This window comes from Cyanistes caeruleus, chromosome 2, assembly GCF_971803275.1.
Source record: "Cyanistes caeruleus chromosome 2, bCyaCae1.hap1.1, whole genome shotgun sequence".
NCBI classification, from domain to species: Eukaryota; Metazoa; Chordata; class Aves; order Passeriformes; family Paridae; genus Cyanistes; species Cyanistes caeruleus.
In genome coordinates this window covers 53437290-53459428 of record NC_141702.1, presented here as the reverse complement: position 1 = coordinate 53459428, position 22139 = coordinate 53437290, and the positions used below count along the sequence as shown (strand labels likewise).

Below are 22139 nucleotides of genomic sequence, written 5' to 3'. Positions count from 1 at the left end.
TGAAGAAGTAACTGGGAATTGCTACTTTACCAAATTCTTCAATAGAAAAATAAATAATGGATTCTGCATATAATTCTAAATATGATCTGGTTGCTTATGTTACATTATAGTAGTTTTCTTTAAAACCTCTTAAAGATGACTACTGAAAATATGGATTTCAATGCACTGTGCCTTAGTAAGAACAGTGAAATGAATGTGAAAACAGTGAAATACTTTCATTCTATAGTATTTATTTCTCTTTTTATTTCCTAAGTTTTAGCACAGACTTGCTTTACAGGCTAGTAAATTAGCATCTCACACAGATGATTTAATCCATGTACATAAATTTTCATCTTTTCCTGAGCAACAGCTTGTGAATAATTTTCAGAATGCCTAATGCAACTGGTTAGGACATACTAGAACATGATAGTTCCTTATTGTCTAAAAATCAAAGGATAAAATTTGATCTACAAAATAATAATAATTTATACAAACATACTCCATAGGAGATTTTTTGCCAGTATTCATGTACATACTCCCAGGACTTCTGTGGGACTACTCATTTGGGCAAATGTTCACAAATCCATTATTTTTTTTAAGTTTAAGTTAGTTTTATTTCTCTATTTTAGATGAATTTAACCTGAAATTTCCTCACAAGAAAAGGCTCTGTATTGTTATGCCCTTTAGGACTAAAAGTAAAAGGAAAATCTGTCAAAAGGAAGATTTTGGATTCATTAAGGAGATGGATAGGTAAATTTAGGTTAGGAGACTTTCCTGTAGCAATGATTCAGATTGTATGTTGAATTGGATTTTCTTACTTGTTTGGAAAGTTCAGCCTGGCCTACCCTGTCTAGCAAGCTTTCTTCTGTGGGGTTCACTCACTAGGTGGTACCTGGTCTGGACTTGTCACTCTTGAAGAAACTGATCAGCTCCGGGCTAGGTTAGATGGCAGTCTGTCTTTACCATCCATTCTGCAGGACAGCAGGACAGACTGATTCATTATTACTGCCTGTATAACATGCTGAAACATATGATTTCCACTTTCTGCCTTTGTAGCTAGACAGGCACAGCCTGTTTTGTCTTGTGTATATTTGTAGTACACATTTACAAGATGGATGCTCTTCTAGTTATAGAAACTTCTATTATCCCCTTAAATCCATTGGCTAATCGAGCAGCAAACAAAACTTTTGCAAAGAAATTTGTCTTGGTGTCCTAAGTCAGCTATTTTCATTTGTAATATACCTCAAATTCAAGTCTGCCTCTTTTTTGTTTAGAAAAGGATGTGATAAAGCTGCATTGAGGGATGTGGACCTTATTTTTTGTTTTGTTTTGAAAATTTGCCAAGCAAGTTGAGAGAATTTTGGCCTCAGTGACCTCATGATAATGATGATCCTTTGCTTCTTTTGCTATTTTTTCCCATCTGTGATACTATTTCCAATTATAAAGGATATATAAATTATATATATGTATAATACATATATATATATATATAAAATATAGAAGTTGTATATTTCTAAAAGAAGAGATAGAAAATTTTGTAGGTGGAGGCATCTAGGAAGGTCCTCAGAGTTATGTGATATCTTCTGTAGGTCCTGCATCAGTCATGTGTCTAGCCATTTATAGTTTACTGGAATTCATGCCACTTGGATTTTTAAGTTTCTGGGATAAAAAAACCTATGCATTGCATTCTTTGTCACAGTGAAAAATCAGTTTCTTAGTATTTATTTTTTTTCCTTACTACCATTTTTTTTCCCTCCCTTTCCCACTTCCCCCCTTTCTTAGGATCATATATGATAGTGATTTCATCAGACCATGACCCTGGAGAAAAGACTCGACTTCAGCTTCCAACAATGAAAGAAAACGATACTCACTGCATCGACTTCAGCTACCTTCTGTACAGCAAGAATGGAGGAAACCCAGGCACTTTGAACATCCTTGTTAGGGTGAACAAAGGACCACTGGCTAATCCCATCTGGAATGTGACTGGCTCTACTGGGAAAGACTGGCTTCGAGCAGAGTTGGCTGTCAGCACTTTCTGGCCCAATGAGTATCAGGTAAACTTGCAATAAATTCACACCATTTTATATTTACTGCAAAGTCCTATTTACTTTTTGTTGCTTTGATCTGTTCTAATGGAATATTCTCCCAGTGTCCTCAAGTGAAGTGTTCCATTCGCTATAAATAATTGTATGGGAATGGATATTTTTTAATAGCAGGTAATTGTCCAAAGTTATCTGTTTTTGTAAAATAGAAAAAAAAAAAATAGGTGGAAAAAAGCCTTGTTAAAAGAAATGATAAGGTTAAAGTCCAGGAACATCAAAAATTATGAACTCCCAGAAATAAATTGCCTGTGCAACTGTAATTTGTACTTGTCTTCCCTCCTCTTTTGTGTATGCCCGTGTTACCGTGTCTAATTACATGACCGTAAACTGTGTATTTTTCCACATGACATTTACTTCATTTGCTGTGCAGACAGAATGGTGCTCACCTAATGAGCAGCTGTTCAGGATGTGTTTTTTTTCCTGTTTGCTTGTTATGGGACAAAACCACCTGCAGTGTAGGCCTGTTGTTTGGAGGGAAAAATTGTTTTGTTATTACTAGATGCTGTTATTTGATTTGTTTGATTAACCTGAGAAAGTACCTGCAGCTGTTTTACTCAGTGGGTATTTGGTGTGAAGGATGAATCTCATACATGGGCATTTTTGTTCTGGTGTGTAGGAGTGGGAAGAGTTTGATTACATGTGCTCACCTGAATAGTTACGAGGTATTAATGTGCTTACAAGCTCCTATCTAAATATTCGTCATTAGTGCTCTTGCAAACAGTTTGGATATCCAGAGTAGTTATTAAATGAAGGAAAGTGACTGCTTTATTCATGGTTTTGTTGAATAGTGGTATTGTAGGAATGCATCTTAAAAGTGGCTTTATCTAAAGTTTGTTGCAATTCCCCACCGTCAAAATAACATCCATAAACAAGCTTCAGTGCAAGCAGCGTTACGCATGCAGTGAAAATTATGTAATTTACTATCATTTTATGGGGGTTTTTTTGGGTTTTGTTTCCCTGTTTTTAATATATTTTTTTTATAAAGCAATTTCATCTACCAGTGGCATTGAAACTGGGTAAAATTTGATTTAAAGTTCTGAAGCCTGGTTCCAAAAATCTTGGCGTTTGAGAAGGGAAGGTGTTTTATTAACCCTTTTTATGTTGCTAGAAGGTACCATTTGGTGTCCTTAAACAAACCTCGGGAGGCTTTTATCACAGAACAGTAGTGATCAAGTATAGCAGCATTATATGCAGTAAATCAGGTTTCTGCTGACAGATGGCCATGCTTGACAATGAGATTGGTGGTTGGGGCCTTATCTCAGCAGTGTGGCCATTTTTCACTTACGTTATAACCTTCACATTATCTCTCCATAGACTGCTTAAATTCATTCTTTCCCTTGCTTGGTTGTCCAACGGAATATTGAAATCATGTGTAACCCAGTTTATGTTTAACTTAAACATAGCCTGGAAAAGAGCTGGAGGACTGCTAATGCAACCTGCTGTGATTTGTGGACAACTTGCACAATTACTTTTATGAACAAGAGGGGAAATCTGCATGCTATCTATGCGCAACTGCTTGTTTGCACAAACAGGGTTGGAGTTTCTGTGGTTTTGGTTTTTTAAGCTCTCAGTGTTCTGGTTCAACATTGTTTTTGATAGTTTTTTGTTTATTTTTGTTTTAGTTTAGTTTGGGATTTTTCCCCCCTTAGTTTTCAGTTGAGTTATGCTTTGGAATGGATTTTTTTTTTTTTTTTTTCTTCTCTCATGGGGTACAGTTGTAGATTGTGATTTTGGCATTTTTATCTACCTGTTGGTCAATGAGTTTAGCTAGCACTGAGGAAAATAAGCACTGGTTTCTATAACAAGATGGAAATGGTTCTTTACCAACTCAGGAATAGGATCCCTGCCTGTACAAGCAAGGACACTGCTAAAGATCTCTGCTGACCACAATTGTTTGCATGTACTTTGATGAAATCAGGTCAACTTCACTGCCATTTCCTTCACTTTTAAGTGAGGATGGAGAGTAGAAATTGTCAGGGGCTGGATAGTACAGGTTGCACTCTGGGGAAGTCTCGTGTGGTGGCTTAGAGGTTGGCAGCACAGCCACATAAGTTGTAATAACAGTGTTACATCTTGGTTAATTAGCTTCTAAGCAGCATTGCTGTACTCTGCTGTGCTCTGTTGAAACAATACTGCTTCCTATTCAAAACTAGCACAGTGTTTTTACGTGTCGCTATTCAGTTTATGCATTTTTAGATGGTTTTAACACTTCCTTTCACTCACAGGAATATATTATTCAAATAGTCCATTTCCTTAACTTTCTTTAACTGCATTCTGCTGGGCAATTATTTATATATTTATTTTCTGACAAAGCATAGTACAGTTTATTATAATAGCTTTGCTGGATTAAAGTTTTTATCTAGTTTTGTACCCTGTCTCTGCTGGCAGGGACAGTGGAAGCTTGTAGAAGAGCTCAGGAACAGTACTAGCTCATGGTTGTACCTCTCCCAGAATACACTTCCAGCCTTAAGCATAAATGTGGTTCAAAAACTTTGAGCTTAAGAACCTAAGTGGTGCCTTTCTGTATTCCTCATAATGTGTGTGTATGTGTGTATATATATATATATATATATATATTATTATTATTATTATTTTTGCAGTGGTTTAAGCTGCTAGTGTCTACAGTATATATGACAAGGAATTCTGAGGTAAATTCCATGTTAGGACTGTTCCTGAGGGTTTCTCCAAGGCTGGGGCTTGTAATTCTTCAGTTGTCATGTTTTGCACTTGGGGAGTTTCAGAAGTCCTGTAATGATGCCATCTGTCTCCTGTGTCCTGCTAGCAAAGGTATCTGCAACCACTATTCCGCTTATTTAACATGTGGATAAACTCTCAATGAAAAAGAGTTTGATTAGACAATCCCCTGGGATCAATGTTGATTTGATTTTGGTATCAAAAACCTTTTTTATCACTCTGTTGGAAGTATGCCACCTTTGACCTGCCTCAAGTTTGCTTCAAAGGAAAAATAATTTGGGATTTTTTGTTGTTTAAACTTCAGAACTGACTAGGAGTTTTGTCTCATTGTTTTCTTTGGAGGTTATAACTGTAATTAATTTATTTTAGTTGAGTTGTTTATTTCTATTCCTGTCTGGATGAATTGTTTTGTCTAATGCTTCTGTTTCTTTCCCCAAGTTGTCTCCTGCTTTGCACAGTAGGGGTTATCTGACTGCTGAAGGCTGTCTCTTTCCTTTCTGCTTCCATCACAGTCATTTCTCTACTTCCCTTGCTACCTCTGTCATCCCTTTTTAGTTTGATTTTGTTTGTGGTTTGTTTGTTTGCTTTTAAACACTTTTCCCCCAAAAGTCCCTGTTTGCTATTTTTGGTATTCTCCCCCTCACCCTCAGCAAATTTGTTTTGCTTCCACAGGTTCACATCTGTGCTCACTCATATATGAGGTCCACTTTGTGATGTGAACCATGGCTTTTCAGGTTTCATATTACATATCTGATGTTTATATCAGAAACTGGTAAATAAACTCTTGACTTGGAGCCATAAATTTCAAACTTGAAAAACACTGATTGCTTGGTTTCTTTATGGTTCTTTGTAAATTCACTGTACAGTGATGGTGCTCTGTGGTTTATCTAAGGTGCTGGCTGGGATACTGGCTTCATAGCAGTGATGTTGCACCTGGATGTGTAGCTACCAAAGTAAAAATACTGAACTGCACTGAGCAAAAGGTCTTTTATCAGTTCAGAAGTGCTGCAGGAAAATTCTGGAAAGCCAAATAGTTTTCTTGCAGAATTGTGAATCCTGATTTGGATAATTAATTTGTTCTTTATTATAATACTGGTGATTTATAGGATTTGCAAAAGTTTAAATTGCCCAAAGATCTTGGAAAATTACTTTCCTTTATGATCTCAAAAGGTCTTTAAGCTGTAATAGAAGTGTAACAGGAGGATGGTAGACTGAAGTAATGGTGTGTACAGTTGGGCCATATGCCACATAAGGTAGGAAACAGATTTTGTGTGAAATATGAGAATTTGTTGCCTTTTTGGATATCAGATCACTATTCTGAACTTGTAGACATGTGAGACTCTAAACAAGCCACATGCAGAAAAGATTGGGAAGACAGGGCTAGATATGATTTAGTCATTTGGTATAGATAAGGAAGGAAAGCCACAAGTGAAATGGAAAGTACCTGTATGAACTGTGTAGAACTGAGTTATAGGCTAACTTTAGAAAAAACCCAGCCTCCCAAACTTCAACTTCCTGTTTATAAGGCCAATGTCCTTTTTTTACTTATGACTTTACCCTTGAAATACTATCTAACATCAAGAAAGTACAAAAATCTTAAAATAAAATAAAAAATCAGCACCATTCCAAAGGACTGATATTTTCGTAGGCCTTTGTTTAAAATATTTTGGAATACAGAAAGCTACTAATAATAATACTAAAGACACACTATAAGTAAAACTTGGAGCTTGTGTAAGTTTTTTGACTAGTTAGGTAAGAATGTAATGTGGAAAGTGCTTTATCTGAAAAATTTGAGCAACACTGATAAGCAGCCAACCAGTTAATGTTACAACTCTCTATTTAAGTCTTGGATGTTCAGCTGTAGGACAGCAAAAATTGTTTGATGGAAATCTGAACATGAGGAGGAGTTCAGGGGCAGAGGAGAGCAGTCTGTAACTGTGTGAGAGGAAGTGCTGAAGTAAATTATCTGGCCTGGGAAAAGACCCAGTTTAGAGGAATGTGATAGAGTTCTGCAAAGCCCTCACTAATATGAAGGGGAATCCTCTTCCAGTTCAAGACTTAGGCGCCTTTTTGGTCTGGTGGGTAAACCAGACTGCAAAAATTGAATGGAGGTTGGTCAAACTGCAGGCTTTAGACCCATGAATGTACCTGACAGAAATACCTGCTGTGGATGCCTAGCCCTTTCTACCCCCCAAGTGGATGTGTGCTTAAATTTTATTCTGAATTCCTAAATGAAATTTATTTCTTTTATTCTGTGGTAATTTAAATCAATTTGGTCATATTTTATGTAAGTTTTTGTCTGGCTGTAGAAATAAGAGCTAACTTTGTCTGCCACTACCACCCCTACATCCATTTCTCTTGGCTTTTTTCTCCTTACCATTTCCTTTCAATCTCACTTGGGATAGCACTGTATTTTAGACATTTTAAAATTGAAATTTCTAAGCCTTTTAAATTCTTCAAAATGCTATGGATTCTCAGAAATAAAGTATTAATTAGAACTTCTTGGATGGATTATCTTCAGGGTGAAGTGACGGTATTTCATTCTAGCAGAGATACAAAAATTGTTTCCTAAAATGTGTTAGTACAAGATGGGCTAGCTGTATAATTAAAGAAATCAAAGGTATAGTTATATATAGTTAATAAACTGTGAGCTTTCTTTTTTTTCTTAAACTTGGATCAGCTTGTGTTTGCAGGTAGTATAAGTCACTGAAATGTTCCTTGTGCAGGTGCATCATTCCTTAGCACTCTTTCTGAGGAATAACTCCATTGAGAAGACTTTGTGGCTTTTAAGAATTTTAGGTGACTGTCAATGAATGATTTTGTTTCTAGCTCATTACTGCACAGTGAAATGGCTTATATATTTGTTTCCTTTTTCTTCCTTCTTTCCTTCATAGTTTTCACCAGATGAAAGCACTTTTAACTGCCTCACTGCTTACTGCTATCTCTAATGTTTGAAAATATCTCCAAAGAGGAATGATGTTGCTTTTTCATCAGAAACAGTTTCTAAACCCCTAAGTGTCCTCCTGACTATTACTTGCTAGGCAGCACTTAATCAAAAGACTTCTTCTTTATGTAATTAATTGAAGAGTTAGTTAGAGAAAGACTTTTTAAATAACGGACTTTCTTATTGCTTTTCCAAGCCTTGCTAGTACAAACACCAGCTTTTTTAACTGCTAGGATAAACATGAATGTGTTCAAGCATATCTGTCACATTTCTGTCTCATTTCTTCCAAGATATTTATTGATTTGGTGAGGACAAAAACCGTGTAATTTCCAATAGAGTGATTACCAGAACCATTTTAATAATTTAGTTCTGCAAATCACAAAGCACTCACAGCTGTCAAAGGACTTGTACAAATGCTGACTTGTTCCAGTATTCAGACTGGGAAATCATAGTGCAGAGAGTGAAAGTGAGCGCTGCCCAAACAAGCCTCATCACAGCTGAAGTGCCAGCATCTATCTAGGTTTTCAGTAACAACATTGGAGACTTCTTGGAAATTATTTCTTCTTAGAGATGACAAGCAGGCTGTTAATTCAGGTCTGTGGCATTGTTTCAGGAGGGGATGCTCTGCAGGCTGGCCACAATGTGTTTTCTTTCCATCCAGAGTTAGCTCATTTATGGGCACAGGAACTTCCTTAGGGATAAAGGAATGATGGTAGTGGGAAAGCAGGTAAATAATGATGATATATACTGTTGGCCTCTCCCCCAACTATTGTGCTATGTCCTCCTACCCACCATCTTTGTTTGTTTGTTTTTTTTTTTTGTTTAAGAACTTTAAAATTGCCTTAAGGTGATGCATATAATAGCTTTCCTAACTTGGTGGGTTTGGCTTTTGTTAGCCTATTTTGATGAGACCTAATTTATTCTGGGGTCTGCTGCATTAAAAAAGGGCCAAGCTGATAAATGAGTATCAAAGAATTTTTGTAATTAAAAATACCATAAATTATTGTTAATCAGGTAAAATGTGTCAGCCATGTCTAAGTCAGTGATCCAAACTGTACTTCACCATTGCGAACAATGATGGCTCTGCCTCCACAAAAGCACCTAGAACTCTATTCCAGCAGGGCTGTCAAAGAAATTACTTTGGATGCCTTGGTTTTTACAGGCTAAGGAACTGTAGACCCTGAGCAATTGCTTCTGTTGCTCTATCCTTAGTCCTACAGAAAAACCGAATTCACAGAATTTTGAAGCTAAAGGGTTTGTATTCTGAAAAAAATAAATGTCAGCAGTTTACTCCTTCCCTTTGCCTTTGTTTAAAACTTTTGCATGTCTTTTCCACAGCTTTTCTTTGTTTTATTACAATTCGTGAGTAGCTTTCTTTTGTTCTACTGTGCTCTGGATTTCCTGTGCTCTATGTATGATCTGAACTTAAAGGAGGATAGAAATATTACATTTGAAGTACTGAAGTACTTCAAGAAGTATTGTAAGGAATTGCATAGCTCTACACACAAGGCTCTTCAATTCTCTTGTCATCAAATGTAGTGCCAATGAGGCTGATGAAGATTTTGACCATTTTCACTGTTCCCTGCAATATAGTGATTATCTTCAGTGTGAAGTGATGAAAATTTAGTAGATGCTTGGTGTTTTGCAAGGCAGTGAAAGATTTGGAGGTTAGTATGCCATATGAATCTGTTTTATGAATTACATTAATAATTACCTAAAAATCTTGAGTGGAACACTACTAGCTGTAAACTCATGAGGACTTACTTTGAGATAAATATGTAATGTTTTTAACCAGTGCTTAATTTCTGGGGAGATAGATGTGACTTTAACCTCAGCGCTCTTCCAGGAATCATTCCTTGCATCTGCAAGGTGGTATGCAAATTTTGTATTAACCTTGATTACGAAGATTATGAAAAGGCTGTAGCATTCTCCTCCCTGTCATACTGCAAACACTGTCAGGCAGTGAAGTGGAAAGCACAGTATTGCTAATCAGCCATCTCGGAGCGCCTGATTCGTTTTTTTATTTTTTTCTGAAATACAAGATTGACTTAAATCATGGTGTGTAAATAAAGAGGTTCTGGATATGGTTACTTTGGTCGACATTATTCTTTTTTAGGATTTTAGTCTGTAGTTGAAAAGCATAATTACTTGTTACATAAGAAGCTCAGATTTTGTCGTATTTTTATCACCTTCTGCAAGATCCTATCCCTTTCTAAGAAAAATTGCGAATATCACACTATCAAGGAGCTGGCAATGATATACTCTTCCACTTGGCTCTTTTATTCACATGAAAAGTGAAATAAATGAAAGAGGATTATGGCAGAAATCAGTAATATATGCTTGAAGTAGATGGTTAAAAGAAAGCCGAAATTGATAATACTTTCATTTTATTATATGGGTTCTCAAAAGATTGAGTAATGAATTGTGCTCTGCTAGGGGTTCTCAGACTACCCCTAAGTGAAAGAGAATAAAATAAAAAATATAATAGTGCAATATTGAATCACTATCAGAAAGTTCACTAAAATCTCTGTACTTCAAAATTGGAAACCAATCAGTCTCCAAATTCATGGGCCTTGAAGAGTCAGAGTTTTCAGTTTAAAAGTCTGAACTCATCATGTCAACATGATAAGATATATTTTTAGGTAATTTTTGCTGTGAAGCATTGCATGTTGCCAGTAGTCTGGATTTTCCCTGACCACCTCCAATCCCCAGTGCCTCTTTGGTGTTGTGGTTTAACCCCAGCTGGCAATGAAACCCCACACAGTCCCTTCCTTACTTCCTTCTACCTCCCTGATGGAATGGGGAAGAGAATTGGAAGGGCAAAAAGAAGAGAACTTGTACACTGAGCTAAAGACAGATTAATAGGTAAAACAAAAAAGCTGTGAGTGCATGTAAAGCAAAACAAGGAGTTAATTCACCATTTCCCATGGGCAGGCAGGTGTTCAGCCATCTCCAAGAGAGCAGGGCTCCATCGCATGTAACAGGACTTGGGAAGATAAATGACATCAGTCTGAATGTCCCCTCTTTTTCCTTCTTCTCCCATCTTTGTATGCTGAGTATGATGCTATAGGTGTGGGGTATCCCCTTGGTCACTTGTGTGGTTGGGGGAGGCAGCTGTTCTGGCTGTACCCCCTCCCAACCTGTGCACCCCCAGCCCAACCACTGGAGGGGTGCTGTGAGAAGCAGAAAAGGCCTTGGCTCTGTGCAAACAATGCTCAGCAGTAACTAAAACATCCCTGTGTTATCAACACTGTTTCCAGCACACATCCAAAACATGGCCACATGCCAGCTACTATGAAAAAAATGGGCTCTACCCCAGCCAAAACTAGTCCAGTTGGAAAAAAAATAATACTGAGAATTATGCAGCTACTTAACTTTCTTTTGTCCTTTCCTGACTTTTGTTATTTAGGGCAAGATGAAATGCTCAAGAAGAATTTTTTGAGCATGTGCACACCATACTATAATGTATTGGTTGTTTTGATGGTTTTATTTAAAATATTTTCTCTTTTTCTAATGCTAAATGGTGAACAAGCCTGAGGCTTGGAGTAAAGTCAAAAGGTATTCTTCATCCAGACTAATATGTAATAGGAATCCCATGTTGGCTTGGTGATATGACCTCCTCAGAGAGAAATAAGTACCTCATATCTTTATAATTCTCTCTACCCTGCATGTGCTTCTTTTCTGAAGTTTAGACTTTGTCTGAGGTGACATTGGAAAAACAACTGATATAGTTGCTCTAAAGGAGAAAATAATCAAAATTCAAAGATGGGGGGAAGTGTATCAATTTATTTGCACTAGAATCACATTCTGATCAAATGTACAAGATCTGTGTATTTAAACAAACAAACTGGTACTGAATTTTCTGGTTTGTCCAATAGATAGTACAAAGCATTTTAAAGTCACCCTCACCTTCCTTGCCCCTCTTACCAGAGTGAAATAAATTATACTCCTGTTCTGGAAGTTCTGAAACATCATCTGAAGTAGAACAAATTTCTGACCCTAAGATAATGATGGGAAGTTTGCAAACAGGCAATTGCCCTGTAGGAGGTAGAGCAATGGCACAGTCAGGCAGATAGTTCTCTGGGCTCCAAACTGGGAATGATTGCATTGGTGTCTTTACAGACACATTATTTTCTTCTTAGAGAGTTCTTCCCATTCTTCCTAGTCAGTTATGGAGCTCCTTCACTATTTTCTTTACATGTCTTTATGTGCAACTCCTAGAAGATTTAAAGAATTGGTATAAAACTTTTTGGAGTGGATTCCTTCAGCGAAGTACCTAGATTACCTAAAAGTACAACCTAAGCTGTTTTTCCCTGCTGTTTTTTGGTTTAATTATTTTAGTTTTTGGTGACCTTAGTGTCTTTTGAAGCCTTTTGTATGTCATCCATGAGACTGTGTCATGTACTATTCATTTGCTGGAGTGGGTCCTATAGCTAGAAAGCTTTGTGGTTTTGTTGATGTATGTCCATTACTGCATCTCTCCTACTGTCACAGACAAACAACAGCAAATGGAAGCCCAACAGTGCTGTTAGTGCTGGACAACTGTGAGGCAGAGCAAAGACATGTTTTTCATGCTCATGGAATGTACAGATTGTACAGACTCCCCTGCTAATGCAGAGCAGAATAGTTTAATGGGGTGGTTGCAGTGTCACTTTACTGACCTGCTATTGTGTGAACATCATATTTACTGGAACATACATATTTACATATTTACTGGGGTGGTTGTGTGTGCCTGCTTGGTGCTCATTTGTGACTTACCTTTAGAAATTTCATCATGTAGATTTTTAGTCTAGAGTCAGCTTTTTGGCTTGGGTTACGTTTTTGCCATAGTTATCAATTTGTTGTCTTTGCTATGTCCTCCAGACAATGAATGTATCTCACAGGTTGTGCATTATTTGGTAGGTTGTGTCTGTTGGAAGAAAATAACTCTCACCTGCAAGTAGTAGTAGCAGTTTGCTGCTATTTATGGAATTAAATTACTTACAAGCAAGCAAAGGATATTTGTTCAATGTGAACGACTATGATAAGCCTTTAAAAAAATTAAATAACACAAGTCTGGTTATTCTAGTCTTCCTAGTGCGTTGTTGAGTTACTGAAAGAGAGATCAAATATTAGGGAATTTCTGGTAGCACTCAATTGGTGGTGGCCTTAAGGCACCAGACAGAACAAGAGAATTTTGTAACTCAGTGGTGATATGGGTTTCTGGGGGTATGTATCATCCTGCCAGTGATTTTTGTGGATGGAAGAAGAAACAGCAGTTGTGCCAGATTGAGCAGCAGACACCTGAAAGATCTGCTTGCTTAGGGCATTTCCAGTGCACCTTGCAAGCCGTAGAAAACAAGAAGAATGGAATGAGTTCCAATGAGCTTCTGTAGTAAAACACTTTTTACCTAGTGTATGTGGCCGCCCTTTGGGCATGCATTATGCTCACGTCATGCAACTTTGGTTGGACAAGACTAGTTTCAGGTATTGCAGCTGACTGGTTCTCTTCACAAGTAGATTTCATCTGAAAATGAAAAAAAGCCCCCAAGAAGCACCCAAACAGTTCAAATCCGAAAGTCTTCTGTCTTTGTGGGCTTGTAGGCAGGAATAGGAAAAATAGCCTTCTCTTTGACTGATTTTTTTTTTTCTTTTTACTTTGTGAGAATTTAAAGACACATATGCTCAGGTCCACACTCTCTCAAGTGAGTTGATCCCCAGCTTCTCTTTTCTTTTCCACCATGTTTAAAGGATAACTGTAAACTTTCAAACCTCTGGTAAATGAATTAAGAAACAGTTACAACCTGTATAGTCTGTCTTTTTCCCCCTTTCTTTTTTGTTACTTTTTGTATTCAAAAAGTGCTTTGTTGTATGTCTCTGATCTGGCAACCTTCAGAGGGTTAGTGGTTAAAAGAAAATCAGCCACTGATATGGCTGAATTGCCATGTTTAACTTTGATGAATTGAGCATTGGTATTTCTCTAATTCTGTTCCCTGCTTCCCTCTCCTGCTGCACCCACAGCTGCAGGCAAGGGGGCTGCAATGAATGCTGGTTCTTCCCCGCTGCTGTCCATCTTTCAGCTTTCCAAGCTTCTGTCCCTGGATGGGGTGTAGAGGAAGTTGGTGTTGATCTTCCCTCTGCACTGCCAGAGGTCCTACCCTGCAGTGAAATTGCTTCCAGAGTGCCCAGGTTTCTCTTTTGATAGGGTGAATATGTGCTGCTCTTGATGCAGTACATCTTGTAAGGAACACACAAACATAAACCCCCCATGTTGTTTTTTGTTGGTTGGTTGGTTGGTTTTTGTATGCTTTTGTTTTTTGTTTTAATAACTAAAATAATAATTATTATTGGTGAATAATAATACCACCACCAAAAAAAAATCACCCTTAACCAAACCCTTCCCTTTTTCCATAATGGTTAGCCAAGGGGATGATAGGTTCTTGTTACTATATTTCTAATTTTTTTTTTTTTAATGGGAAACCTAAATGCAGAGTTACAAAAAACCTTTCACATTGATCTAAATTTATTTCCTATATGAACTGGGTTTTTCAACTATTCGTAATGTACTGAAAATTGTGATAAATTTTCAAAATATGATTATGCTTTTTTGATACAGGTTAAAATATCAAGCAGCTTGCAGTGCACTTCCAGGTTGCTAAACAATGTTTTCTGTCATAGCCAGAAGATCAGTTGTTCTTTGTGTGACTTAACAGAGAAATCAGAACAAAGCCAAGATTTGTTTGGTTGGCACATTTCTCTTTTAACTAAAAATGATACACGTGATGGGATTTGTGTGTATATGAGCAAGCGTTTGCATGTGCCTAGGTTTTTTACTTTTGTTTTTATAAGGATAAAATGAGGTAAAAATGAGCCTGAAAGTAAAGCCTTATCTTTGTCCCTGCATTTAATTATGAGGTCTTAACAGCATATATTTGAACAATGAAATGGAAATTAGCAGCAGCTGTCTGATTTTTCCAAAAAGAGCTGGAACATCAGATGTACTTATCTTGGTAGCATTGAATTCAATTTGAATTACACTTCTGGGTGTTGATTTACTACTATTTGTCCAAAGTATAATGTGTAGCATAACCAATATTTTTCAAAATGCTATGCAAGTAGTTTCAGTTTTGTTTGTCTTATTTCAGAAATCCTACTGAAATGGAACATGGCATGCATTTTAATGTATTATTTGTTTACATATGTTGGATAAATGTGGCATAGCACGTTGAAACAGAAAAATGTGTTAAGTGGGTATTTTGTCACAACAAAACACTTAAATCAGACACAAGCTTTCTTTGGCTGTAGCTTTAGAGAACCATTGGTTAGGTTCAACACATTTGAATAAAGAACTGCAACCTAAATTAAAAAGGCTCTTCCCCTCTCCCCCTTTTTTCCCTTTTTTATTCCTTCCAAAATTATAACAGCAAACCTTTAATTTTTCTGGAATTCTCCCCACCCCTGCCCCCTATTTTTTTCTTCCCCTTTTTCTGACCCTTGTCAAGGGTATTTTGTGTGATAGTATAGAAAAGCGTGGCTGCTTCAGAGCCTTGTCATCGGTGATCAGATCTGCAATGGCAAAGTCTGCTGAAATACAGGTGCCTTCACTTCTGAAGTTAGAGAGTTTAATTTTGAGCAAGTGTTATGTCTTCTTCTGAAAAAGAAGTGACAGGATCGGTAGCAGAGGCAATAAACTTAGTTTCTTTTACAGATATTCTTAATAATCATGTAGAGGGTTATAATTTTACTCAGAAGTAAAGTCATAACAGGAGTAAGTAATTTTATTCTCCATCTTAGATTGTTAATTAAATTGGTAAAACGAGTTTCTCCATTTTAAAATCCAGAATAGTCCAGCAAGTCTACTGTAAAGTTAAAACTGGTTCTGCAAGTCCTGTGTATGGCTGGGATTCAATAGCAGTTTCCTTGCTGTGAAAGACCTTCAACCCAAACTCTGCAGAAAGTACCTTGGTAACTAATGTATTCCAAATTCTTGTACTTTTTCAACAATCGTTTCTGACAAGTTTGAGGGAAAACTACTTTAGTTTGGGCCATGATGGGAGCAAAGCATAGCACATGAAAAAATAAGTTAATTGTGTTATTTTGCAAATGCAGCCTTCTTGATGCAATTTAACTTCTTTTCTGAGGAAGTTCGTGCTGCATCAGTAAAAAAATTAAATAAATTACGTACTAAAATATTGCAAGCTCTGCAAAGAAAAGCCTAACCACACCACACAGCAAAAAAGTCTTTGCATTCTGGGCTGGTAAGTAGTTTAAGTCTGCTGAAGAGTGTGATGCTTCCTTGCTGGGTGTAGTGGGCAGGGTTGCATAGCCCGAGCAGGAGGGGATGCAGGGGAGTGGCTTGGGGATCAGGAGGCTCATACACTTTTTAGCCTATGGGTCAGCACGGCGCTACTTTTGATGCTGAGACCTCTGTCTGCTTAACCTGGGCTGTGTCAAAACTACCTGGGACTTCTACCTTGATGCTGCACTCAGCAAAACAGTCCTTATTGATTTTTTGGGAAACAAAAGGCTGTATTTCCATTTAAGATGGGGGAGGTGGTTTTCTCAGGGCTGTCTGGAACAAAAGTTGTTCCAGTGCTGTTTGGAGACTTGGCTTTACTTTAGGCAGGTTCATAGCCTTTGTGTTTGGGAAAGGAGGTCTCTGAACCCATGGCAAATACAAAATACCTGTAGGGCTTTTTTTTTTTTTTTTTTTTTTTTTCCAAAAATCTGCAGCTGACCACGAAAGGGTAAATTGCAGGGAAGGCTCCAAAATGCAGAGCACTAGCTGCTGGAGCAGTCAGCACCAGAGGGTAAAGGTGGGAAGGACAATGGAAAGTTGCAGCTTGAGCTGCAACTTCTTAGAACTCAGTACAAGGCAAAAGATCATTCTGGAGGCATCATTTTAAGGGCCAGTTGCCTCTGGAGAACCGATGGCAGCAAGAAGTGAATTCCAAGAGTATTTCTAGGGAGAGTTCATTTTTGCCAAAAAATATTAATGATTAAATATTTGCTTTCAGAAAATACATGTCCAAGTAAGAATAGAATCTGCTTCCATAAGTGTAATCAACAGGTTTAGTGTGCTTATTTGCAAAACAAAACAAAATCCAAAGTAATTAATTTCTTTTGAAAATGGACAAAAAAAAAATAATCAAGTGCAGTTTTAGTAAAAATGTAAAACCAAATCAATTTCAAAACATATAAACTGTGAACTATAGTAATTGCAGTATTGTTTGGTTGAGTCAATTAATTCCAGAGTAAGAATTGGACTAGATACTTGATGCCTCCAAAGATCACACAGAGGAGGAGTGCTGCTGCAAATGAAACTCATTTGTGTAGAAGCTCCAAGCTGAAATTGCTTTTTTCCCTAGTACTTCTCTGAAAGTGCTAGATGAAGCTAAATCTGAACAACTGAAAAATGATCCAGGAAAATTTGTCAATCACAGAAACTGGACCTTTGATTTTTCCATTGGTGTCGTTCATATAGTTTCAAATCAGATTAGTTTATTAAAGAAAATGACACACTTTGTGTTTACACTGAAATGTGGCTTCATTTGACTGCTTCACTTTTATCAGTTCAATTACTGTAATTTTAAATGTAGTAATTTTTCATGGTGTACAAAGGAGCCTTATAGCAGATCTTAATTGCTTTTCTAAATTCTTCAATTCCATGTAAATATTGTGAATTTGAGGTGATAAATAATTTGTACCCATGTTATTTAATGTTGAAGTTTTTACAGGTATGTCCTCCTCTAGTTCAGAGTGATGATATTTAATATATAATTAAAATTCAACATTTAGAGCCATAGAAGTTGCTGTATTTCTGCTCTAATATAGTTACAAGGTTAAATTGGCTGTGTAGAGAATAGGAATAAAATTGGTTGCAAAACTGATAAAAATTACCTGCAGAAATATGCTAAGTATTCAGGAAAGAATATTTTCTAGAGGGTTTTTTTTTGTATAAAATTTATAAAAACTGCTAAATAAGTCTGTATTCAAGATGCTACTGTGGTATAAAATTTTTCAAGAAGGGATTGATATTCTTCTGAAATTCTCCAAGGAGAATTTTCACACACCCTAGCTGAAATAAAACTTGGATCTGTAGGTTTTACTGGTAAATCCAGATGTGGTTATTCGTGGGCTTTAATATGTTTTTACTTATTGTTGTTTCTTTTGGTAGCTAATGTAAGCTTTGATTTTCTTAGTATTAAGATGATGTATCAGGTGGTTGCCATTGGAGGCAAGTTCCCCTCATAAAGGTGGGAGCAGTGTTTCCTCTTTACTTGCTCTTATTACTGTGGCAGATAGCAGTAATTAAAGGCAACTTTAAATATGGTGTTTTACTTTCTCCTTCAGGTTTTCTTTCCCAAGCCAATTAAAATGAAAAATGCCCCTCTATGCTCCATCCCCTGGTTGTGTGTTGCTGTGTTATCCCTTCATTTCCACCAAGTTCTTTGGTAGCTTCATATAGGCAGCATAAAGCACCAAATTACCTAAGAGTCAATCCTCTGGCAGCTTTTTTTCTACCTTGTCTTCCATCATCACCTTCTACCTAATTTGCAAATTCCTATTACAGCATTCAGCATTTTAATTTTATAAATGAATCTTTGCTATTTTTCTCGAAGGAATAGTTTACTCCCTCATGGTTGTTTCCTTTCCAGTAAATGAGTTGTTGGTATTGTGCTGGCTGTTAGCTGCCTTTTCTAAGGATGGCAGATATTGAGCCAACGTGTTAAGGCATGGTGCAGGCCAAGGGAAACACTGGTCTGAAAACAAGTAACAACTCAGTTTGAACATGAATTGCTCTGTCTCTTCTGATTAGCGGCAGCATCTCAGGATGTGCATTTCCTGAAGTGGAACGTAAACAGTTCTGAAGAACTGGTCCTTGATAACTGATACAGATATTTTGTGCACCACTAATATTTGTCATGTCTTGCAGGCATGTATCCATCACTGAAATCAGCCTGTTTTGGGTTCTGGTAACACACATGCAGTATCTATGGCAGCTCTAGGTTGTCAGTGTTATACAGGAGAGAGGCTGAAGCCTGTTAACTGAGCCGTGCACTATAGTTAAAGATTACTTGCATGGAGTGTGTTTAAAAATAGTCTACTGGTTCATTCCCAGTGAAATCAAAGTGGGCAACTTAGCTGTATAGAAGCCCAAATCAGCAATAAAACACAGCCAGAATGCAGTGTGATTGCTGACAGACAGCTAACGCTGTGCAGTGGAACTACAAGTTCCAGAAATCCCCAGGGAAGGTCCACTGTAGTAACTGGCTTCAACCTCTCCCATTCAAATTTGTAACACAATCAACAGGTCCAGCTTGCCTGGCATCATGGTGGAGATGGAGGCACAGTCCATGCTTAGTCCACCTTAGTCCTTCCAAGGACACAAACAGATGCAGTGATGGCAATGCGCAGAGGAGAATAAAGAGATTATTTATTTGAAAAAGGCAGTCTGTTTGAGGAAGGTTTGTGATGGACACAGTGTTAGCTTAGCATGCATTTCATACAGTAAGCATTGAGAATTAATGAGATAATTACACGATGACTCTTTTGTATGTATAGCTTCTATATGGGTCTGGAGCTGGCCAGCAAAGCCAATGCTGCTGTATCTAATGTCAGCAGTGCTGAGGCTTAACTTTTTTGGTGTCTTCAGTGGTTATTTCAAATACAAGGATTAAAAAAAGACTTCAATTATGTATGTTTGTATTAATCTATACTAGTACTAGTAGTAACTTCTCCAGTTATGAATATTTGAGACAAATTTTATTCACACTTAGCAGGTACACTCTGTAAACCAACCTGCAGCCTCATATTCCCGTGTGGCTTTTGAACATGCACATATTGATAACAGCCTCCTGGTCCAGGTGAGGCATTTCTGGGCTGCTTTCAGAAGAACCTGACTTTGCAAGTCAGGCCCATATTGACTTGTTTCTGCTTGTGACAGTCTGCCTTAGCAGTGCCCTGTGTCGTGTAGATTTTGTTGTTCTTGCAGAACAGTTCTGTTTCAGGGGGAAACTGAAAGCAGGCAATTTTAGGGGAAAAGTAAAAAATTCTCTCAAGGCTGCAATTGCCCTCTTTTATCTTTAAATCACTTCCATCAGAAATAAAAGATGATTACTTCCCATGTGTAGTTACTATCATGTCATCTCAGTTCAGGTTATTTTCACTTACTCAAGAGGCCGAGGTGGGAAGGATCTGAGATGACAGTGGTGCTAAGCTGAGCTCATCAAAGCTGCAAGGGTTTTACAGTTTGTGTGCCAAAGAGACAACTGAACTGCAGTGAAAAAGCAATTAAATGTCTCAAGATAAAAGAATCTTTTGATAGATGTGTGGTTTAATTAAACTTCTTAAATTAATATGAAACATAACATAAAAAGCTTCTGCATCTGTCCATGTAACTACACTTGTTCAACATGAAATTTCTTCTTCTCCCTCTGATTTCTGAAGGACAAGGCCACGCTGGCAGATTCTGCATTGTGTAGATAATGGTGTACAAGTAAGTAGACCCTATTGTGATGAATTGTGGGGATTGCTTTGTATTTAGTTATTCATAAGCACCCAATATTGAATAGTTCTTTAGTTAGCTGTTCTTGTTTCAAAATATTATATTTCTGTTCACTCTTAGCTGCTGGTTCTGCCAGAATGCCCTCACCTTGGACTTCTTCATGAACAGCTGTACTGAGTAACTGCATGTAGACGAGACTGTAATCTTTCTTGATGAGTACAAATACATATTTATCCAAGTAGCTGAAACTGTTAACAGATGGCAGATGGAAGTAAAAACATATTGTGTGCGCTGCTCCTTCGTTCTATGTGCTTCCCCCTCCTCTATTTGGGGAAACCAGAGAGAGAATTATCATGTGTTCTTGAAAAGTGGATGTAACTACTCTGCCAATGAACTTTCAAATGCTCTGGTTCCAACAACAGAGTTTTAATGTTCTCATGCCTTTGCAGAGTTGGAAAATGTTAAATAACAGTTCTGAGAAAAACATCAGAGCGACTCCTTGTCATCTTTTTAGAGCAGAACATAGATATTTGTAAGACAGAATGTCAGTCAGTAATTGAAGTGGGTTTTTTTTGTCCATTTGAATAGAGAAAACCTGAGTTCTGCTGATGTTATAAAATCTTAAAATAGTTAGCTTACTGTTCAGAATACTGGTTTTTAAAATTATTTTCAGGGACTTACAGAATCTTGAACCCTTAATTATTTTTTGTTAGAAGAGAAAACCTTTCTTCCTTGAAGTATATTGAGCAATCCAACCTCTCCTTAGTCATACTGATCAAAGGGTCACTTTTTTCTGTACCTTGCAGTTAAATAAAATCCTCTACAATTTTGGATGCTTGCTTGCTTTTTTTCTTTTTTCTTTTTTTTTTATTTTCTTTTCATATCTATCCCAGGATAGAACTAAGGAAATATTTTTTTTTTGTTTTTGAAGTACATCTAAGGCCATTGGTCATTTGGAAGTGTACGTTCTTTTTTAATAGCAAACATTTGGAAGGGACTGATGGTGGCAGGAAACTAAAGGGACAAATAGTTCCATCTATTTATTTTTTTATTTACTGCCATCTTGTTAAGTTAGTTTAAACTGCAGTTAATCAAGATGCATGGGTTAACTCTCAGAAGTGAAGTTTGAGAACCCTGTGGCTTCCATGTAGTTTTTATGTGTCTACTGCACTGGGGGATTTGTTTGCTTTCTCTGAAGTGTTTTAGTTTTATATTACCTTGTTATTCTCTCCCCATGATAACTTCTATAACTTTTAACAGTGGGTTTATGATATGATACTGGATAAAAATGGTAGGAAACATTCAGTGATTTCTCTGCTCAGCTTGTTGCCTGAGTTACATCACTTTCAGAGAACTGACTATTTTTTCCATTGGAAAACTTCATTCACCCACTTTCCCAATCTAAAGAGCAGGAAACCTGGTGGGCAGGTTTTAAAAGCAAAGCAGTACATACAGATTAAAACTGTCAGAAGACTGACATTTGAAAACTCGAGGAACTGCAGTTTGAACTTTAGTAGATTTACTTACAGAAGGCGTAGGAGCATCCTTGGGGCATGATTGTAAAATGAGGCTGTTAAGTCTGGCTGCATTTTCTCATGAGATTAGGAACATATTTCCCTCCCCACTATTCCCAGAATGGGTCAGACAGTGTCTGCTTGACCCCACACAGCTTCCCAGGGTTTGGTAGAGGAAGCACTACCTGGTCACAGGAAACTATGAGGTTGCTTCCCCTGCAATTTCAGTTTTGTTACTGCCTGGAAAAGCTGTTCCAATTCCTATTTATTGAACTTAATTGTTTCCTTCCTGTTTGTGGCTATGCAGGGACTTCTCCCACTCTGCATGCTTGGGGACTTGTAGGACCAACCCACTGGTTTAACCGCTGACCCTGGCAGAGTAACCTAACCCTGCAATAAAAGTTTCTTTGCCTTGTGGA

The 22139-nt window shown here is 37.3% G+C and overlaps 1 protein-coding gene across 12 annotated transcripts in view; it reads left to right on the top strand.

The window, feature by feature from the left end:
• The window catches only part of PTPRK (protein tyrosine phosphatase receptor type K), a 382447-nt gene that overhangs the window by 127897 nt on the left and 232411 nt on the right, over positions 1-22139 (top strand). For all 12 annotated transcript variants that reach the window (XM_086877038.1, XM_086877024.1, XM_086877026.1 and 9 more), the window contains exon 3: positions 1762-2033. In XM_086877038.1, the coding sequence (XP_086733164.1) occupies positions 1762-2033 (272 nt within the window). The remainder of the gene's footprint in view (positions 1-1761; positions 2034-22139) is intronic.